Raw genomic sequence first — 7,234 nt, forward strand, 5'->3', positions numbered from 1 at the left:
CACAACACCCCGACTCCAAAATCACCCTCACACAACACCCCGACTCCAAAATCACCCTCACACAACACCCCGACTCCAAAATCACCCTCACACAACACCCCGACTCCAAAATCACCCTCACAACAACACCCCGACTCCAAAATCACCCTCACACAACACCCCGACTCCAAAATCACCCTCACACAACACCCCGACTCCAAAATCACCCTCACACAACACCCCGACTCCAAAATCACCCTCACACAACACCCCGACTCCAAAAACACCCTCACACAACACCCCGACTCCACGCATCACCCTCACACAACACCACGACTCCAAAAACACCCTCACACAACACCCCAACTCCAAAAACACCCTCACACAACACCACAACTCCACGCAACACCCTCACACAACACCCCGACTCCAAAAACACCCTTACACAACACCCCGACTCCAAAAACACCCTCACACAACACCCCGACTCCACGCATCACCCTCACACAACACCACGACTCCACGCAACATCCTCACACAACACCCTGACTCCAAAAACACCCTCACACAACACCCCGACTCCAAAAACACCCTCACACAACACCACAACTCCACGCAACACCCTCACACAACACCCCGACTCCAAAAACACCCTCACACAACACCACAACTCCACGCAACACCCTCACACAACACCCCGACTCCAAAAACACCCTCACACAACACCCCGACTCCACGCAACATCCTCACACAACACCCCGACTCCAAAAACACCCTCACACAACACCCCAACTCCAAAAACACCCTCACACAACACCACAACTCCACGCAACACCCTCACACAACACCCCGACTCCAAAAACACCCTTACACAACACCCCGACTCCAAAAACACCCTCACACAACACCCCGACTCCACGCATCACCCTCACACAACACCACGACTCCACGCAACATCCTCACACAACACCCCGACTCCAAAAACACCCTCACACAACACCCCGACTCCAAAAACACCCTCACACAACACCACAACTCCACGCAACACCCTCACACAACACCCCGACTCCAAAACAACAACCTACCACTCACACAACACCAGACTCCACGCAACACCCTCACACAACACCCCGACTCCAAAAACACCCTCACACAACACCACCGACTCCACGCAACACCCTCACACAACACCACGACTCCACGCAACACCCTCACTCAACACCACGACTCCACGCATCACCCTCACACAACACCACGACTCCACGCAACATCCTCACACAACACCCCGACTCCAAAAACACCCTCACACAACACCCAACTCCAAAAACACCCTCACGCACACACACGACTCCACGCAACACCCTCACGCAACACCCGACTCCAAAATCACCCTCACACAACACCCGACTCCAAAATCACCCTCACACAACACCCCGACTCCAAAATCACCCCTCACCGACAACACAACACCCGACTCCAAAATCACCCTCACACAACACCGACTCCAACTTCACCACAAATCACCCTCGACTCCAAAAACACCGACTCAAAACACAACACAACACCCGACTCCACGCAACATCCTCACACAACAACCCGACTTCCAAAAACACCCTCACACAACACCCCGACTCCAAAAACACCCTCACACAACACCACGACTCCACGCAACACCCTCACACAACACCCCGACTCCAAAAACACTTTTTCTCACTCACTAATCTACCCAACCCTCTCTTTTTCTCTCTCTCTCTCTCTCTCTCTCTCTCCAGGACCCTGGCCGCCTCCTCTATCTCTCTGTCTGAGAGAGCTCTTCCCTCTTTCCCCTCGTTTAGTTCTGTGGGTGAATGGTTAGAGGCAGTGGATTTGGGGCGCTACAAAGACAACTTCACTGCAGCGGGCTACTGCTACCTGGAGTCTGTCGCTCGCATGACTGTCCAGTAAGAGAGAGAGAGCGAGAGAGAGAGAGAGAGAGAGAGAGCTTATAAATAGATGCATGCCTGGCACTAATTCACAGATTAACACTGGATTAAAATTCCTCCTCTATAGTGATTATTGTCAACACTGCAGACTCTAAACACACCTGTCCCGAGTGTTAATGTAAGTGCAATGTGCATCAAACCTAGTGTATTTAGTGAGTGTGTGTATGTGTGTGTGTCTCCTCAGGGATGTGCTGAGTTTGGGGATCACGTCTCTGGAGCACCAGAAGCAGATGTTGTCAGCAATTCAGACTCTCAGAGCTCAGGTGATCCAGATGCACGGCCGCGGCATCCAGGTTTAACAAACCCTCACCAAAAACACGGAAATGGATCTCCGTTGCCACGGCAACCGCAGGACGTCCATCAATCCGGACGCAGGGGCGTGGATCATGTGACCGGCCAGGATGGCCACTGTTCTTCCTTGTTTTCTGTGCGATCCGGGCGTGTTCTCCCTGGAGGAACGCGGAACCCTTCTGCGAGGTTCCGGTGTTGGACACTTATCATTCTTCCGTGGAAATTCAAATTCTTGTGGCACATTTTTCCCCTCTTCCTGACACTGTCCATCTCTGAAGACCCCTACTTTAGGGTTTGAAGGTTCAGTCCGTGCTGTATTTGGGTTTTTGGGGGTGTTTTTTTTTTCTAGCACTAAAGCACTGACCACCACTGACCACCACAGACCCTGATGCTGAGCTGATCTGAGAACAGCCAAAATCCTCTCCAAACTCCAAAACAAAGGCTCAAGCCGGGACCTGTGAACTCATGGAAACATGGTGCTGGACACTAGCCTCGGTGAAGTCCTCCAAATCGGAGCGGAGATCTACACCTTCAGGAATTAGAAACTCTTTAAAATAATGAAGACTGTGTAAATCTTTATTTATTTCTCTTTGTTGAAACCTGCTGTTATTTGTTTGTGTATTTCACGCTTACTGTCACCGTCATCACCTCTTTGCTTTGTTTGAATCTCGCTCTCGCGGCTGGCCCAAGGTTTAAGGATCATTTGTGAAGAAAACGTAAAGGAGCAATACGCCATTTTCACCCGAAACCGGTCACGAGAACGTCACAGTTCTTGACGATTATTTCTTCACTCTTTCCATGAAGTATTATGAAATCACTCTGTCTTGTCTGAATGAACCAGTTTATGCTCCTCAGAGCGGGTCCCCCACATGGGGGTGTCCATGTTTTAAAACAGGGCTTAGTAGCCTGCGGAATCGGACACATCCAGGCCACTAGTTGGCAGTGTAATGACTGTTTTTCATTGTGAAGAATGAGTGAAATGACTGACTGCTCGTTTTGAAAGAACCATTTTAAGGTTCTTTGTTTAAAGGCGATTAGGAAAAAACGCTTACAAATAGCACCAAAAAACGACTATTGAGTACCTTTTTTTGTTTTTCGTCTAGAACACTTCAGACAGAGATTTAAGTTTAAGTTACTATTATTATTATTATTTTTATTATTATTATTATTTTTTATTATTATTATTATTATTATTATTATTATGGTAATGAAACCAGCAAAAGATGCTTGCACTGTAAACTTGTTTCTTATTTATTTAAATATTTGTTTGGACTTTTATTTTGTTGCCGTTTCTATGAGAACCAAGCGGTCAGTAAAACGTAACAGAATAAAACAGATCACATCTGGACTGGTCATCTGTGTTTGGCGACACATCTGGACTGCGTTAATAACAGCACTGTTAAAGGTGTGTAGAACCTTTTCATCCAATAGGAGAAGAGCTCAGGGTGCGTCCTATTGGACAGTCCTCAGTGTTGGGCTCATTTACCTGACTGAGAAATCCTGCTTTGTGGAACGCCCCCCAGTTCAGAGCAGCTGTTCTAAGTGATGGTGGTGTTCACTGATCAGTGAGGTATAGCAGAACCGTGAAAGTGGGCGGAGCATCTGGAGGCAGTGTTTTGGTCATGTGATTCCCACACAATACTGATGTAAACAGGTTCTGCTCCACCTTTTCCTTAGTGACCATTCTTTCCTTTCTTACACTGCACCGTACCCAGATAAGGGGTGTGTCCATCAGCAGCTGACCAATCAGAGCTGTGTCCTTCCCTACTGTTAGTGACTCGCGTCTGTGTCCAGTTCAGGAACGGTCAGTGGGGTTTGAAACGGCAGCTGTGTTTGTGACTCGATTGTGTTCAACCAATCAGAGATCAGCACAGCTTCTGACTCCGCCCATACGTCCAACTCCGACCACTCGCTACCCCGACCCGACCCAGCCTGTGTTCTCTGGTACAAGGAGAGAACCCCTGCTCCCAGGTTTGAATCCGGACTGAGCCACGCCACACCGACCAGTGAAACAACGCAGATTTGGATCCGTTAATTCAGTTTAATCGAATTCAAATTCATTTGGCAGCTGTGAACACAAGGAGCGGTCAGCAGATGTGCATTCGATTATTCTGCACTCAGTGTGAATTCTAAACAGTGAAGTTTATTTAAATTCAGACTGAAATCAGTTAGGAACCCTGCTCAGACCCGATGCATTGATCTGGATTGTAGACGTTGTGCTAAATTATGAAATCAAGTGTTATGTATTTGGGATTGTTTGCAGGACAAAAACTCATATCTCCATATATTTATATTTATTTTTACTTATTTACAGAATTTTAAAAATAGGAATCAAAACGCTCCAAATACCTATGAACTTGCACTAAGTATTAAAGTTGCAGTACGCAGTGTTGGATTAGGATTATAATGGTAACTGTAGTGATGCCAGCAGCAGAGGTGCATTCTGGGAAGGAGAAATCCTGTTTGGAAACTGCATTCTGGGACGGTGTGGCGGTCTCAGTTGCTGCGGTTAGTTTGAGGATGCCTTGACTAATGCGCTAGTGTCATGATTATTGTGACCTCTGCTGGCAAGGTGTGTGAACTACAACAACAGGCAGAAACCACCTACTGCACCTTTAAAATGCTTTCCCTCCTGTAGAGTCCTGGGTCAGATCTGTTTTGTTCTGGTGTTTGTTAAGGTTTCTTTGTTGAATTGCAGTAAGAAACGGAATGTAGTTGATGGTAAATACGGACAGAGCCCCCCCCCCCCCCCCCCTCTCTCTCTCTCTCTCTCTCTCTCTCCATGCATACACACACACTGTACATTCTCTAAAAGCCTCGTATCGGCCGTTGACCATCTCCGAGTCCTCTCTGTGTTTATTACGTGGTGAAGATGTTTGATACTGTAAATATGGACCTGAAAATCAATCTATTTTTATAATTAGTTTGAGAGCCGATGCGTCCGTTGTCCATCATCCTCCCTCTCTGCGGTCAGCAGCGGGTTCACGGAGAGACCACTTTAATTTGTTGGCTAGGTTTTTTGAGGATTTGTACCTGTTATAGAGAAGATGGCTGTTACAGTGTTAAAGTGTGTTATTAATAAATACAGTGCGAGACCCCGGCTGTGCCACTCTCTTCTTCACTGCTTTGTGCCTTGACCTCCATCTTTCTGTGAGTGGCTGGCTGTGTGTGAACTTGTCTGCAGATGTGTGAATGACCGCAGGAGTGTATTAGATTGCCCGGAGTGTGTGAGACTGAGTGACTGGGTGAGTGTATGAATTGATCCAGAGGTGAGAGAGCTGTGGTTATCCACTGTGCCACCCACTCTTTTCTGTTTCAGATTCAGTTTCCCATAGGTACAGGATGGAGGAGCTTCACTGCCCAGTACTGGAGGTCTTTGTAGCCGTCTGGCCCACGCTTCTCACTGGACTGTGTGTGTGTGTGTGTGTGTGTGTGTGAGGTTTAGTTGGGGGCAGAAATGAAAGTATCTCTGTAGTTTAAATTTTACTTGTCTTTGTATGCAATAATCCGAGTTTTCATAACTTTCTCTCTCTCTCTCTGTGTGTGTGTGTGTGTGTGTGTGTGTGTGTGTGTGTATTCTACTGTAATACATTTTTATTGCAGTGGAGAGCAGAGATATGAACTGATGAGTTTTGTCTGTGATTTTCCTCCGATCTCATTCTCTCTGTTTCTCTCAGGTAAATATTGTTCTCAGAACCGAGCCGGGGCCGGGCTTCAGAGGAAATGGAACAGAATTAACCCTGTTATTGCTGGGTCAGCATGGCGGGGACGTTGCCCTGGGAGCTCTGCTTGGTGCCGGGGTCAGAATGCTAGGTGTTCACCAGTGTTGAGCTGTGGAGCAGAGGAACTGTGTTCTCTGAAGAGACGGAGCTCCACCCGGTTCCTCTGGGATGAGATTGGTGTGGTGTTCGTGATCCAGAGCTCTTTATCCAACACCAGCACCGGCTCAAGCCTGAACGCCATCAAACCCCCACAGCAAAACCACCCCCCCCGGTGGAGGAGGGGGTGTCCTCATACTTCTGGAAGTGTGTGGTGTGTGTGTGTAGGGCCAGTGTGAATGTGTAAGATGCTCAGTGTGTGTTTGTCTCTGAGACATTTAGGGAAATCCCTTTCTCCTCTTTGTGAAGGAGAAAGTGTGTGTGGAGAAGTAGAGCATGGCTGAGAAGTTAAAGAGGCAGTAAATACTTCAGTGGCGAGGGCCGTGTGTGTGTGTGTGTGTGTGGGTAAAGATTAAAAAGCAGCGTCCACCTCTAAGCCGGTGTGAAGGGGAAAGTTTCCTTGCACAAAAGTTTGATCCGGCTGGGAAGCATGCCACTGCCTTAAATGGGATTTGTGAGATTAGTCGTGTGTGTGTGTGTGTGTGTGTGTGTGTGTGTGTGTGTGTGTGTGTGTGAGAGAGAGAGAGAGTAAGACAGAGCTCAGTCTCTAAAGGTTCTCTATTGAAAGAGTTCATCACACTCACTAAAGAGGATAGAGATGTCAAAGCCACAGTGTGTGTGTGTGTGTGTGTGTGTGTGTGAGAGAGAGAGAGAGAGACACTACAGTTTACCTCTACATTTATCTATAACACATTTAACATTAAACATTTACCCCCCCCACCCACCCCCCGCTTTTCCACTGACTATGAATTCTCTCAGCTCTGACCGTAAAAACTGTAGTCATCCTGTTGCTCTGCATACTTTGTTAGTCCCCATTCACCCTCTCCTCTAATGTCCAGGACCAACACCACCAGAGCAGGTATGATTTGGGTGTTGGTGTCTCATTCTCATCGATGTGTGTGTAGCTCAGGTACAAGTGGATCAGACACAGCAGCACTGCTGGACACCGAGTACAAACACAGGGTGGCTTTAATGTTATGGCTGAAGAGTGAGTGATCTCTGCCTGGTTTAAAGTTCCACTCCCAACTCTTTATGACCCACACAGCACCTTATCCCCCACCCACAGATCCTGCACATCTCTGTTCTCTCTCTCTGTGTGTGTTC

At 47.7% G+C, this 7,234-nt stretch overlaps 1 protein-coding gene across 2 annotated transcripts in view; it reads left to right on the forward strand.

The window, feature by feature from the left end:
- Positions 1 to 5,340, forward strand: part of LOC136664974 (ephrin type-A receptor 7-like) — a 97,764-nt gene extending 92,424 nt beyond the window's left edge. The window contains exons 16-17 of one of the 2 annotated variants that reach the window (XM_066642502.1): positions 1,752 to 1,919; positions 2,146 to 5,340. In XM_066642502.1, the coding sequence (XP_066498599.1) occupies positions 1,752 to 1,919; positions 2,146 to 2,260 (283 nt within the window). In that variant the 3' untranslated portion in view covers positions 2,261 to 5,340. The remainder of the gene's footprint in view (positions 1 to 1,751; positions 1,920 to 2,145) is intronic. The other variant, XM_066642503.1, reaches the window with a different exon arrangement.
- The last annotated feature ends 1,894 nt before the right edge of the window (positions 5,341 to 7,234 follow it).

This window comes from Hoplias malabaricus, chromosome 13 (assembly GCF_029633855.1).
Source record: "Hoplias malabaricus isolate fHopMal1 chromosome 13, fHopMal1.hap1, whole genome shotgun sequence".
Taxonomy (NCBI): domain Eukaryota; kingdom Metazoa; phylum Chordata; class Actinopteri; order Characiformes; family Erythrinidae; genus Hoplias; species Hoplias malabaricus.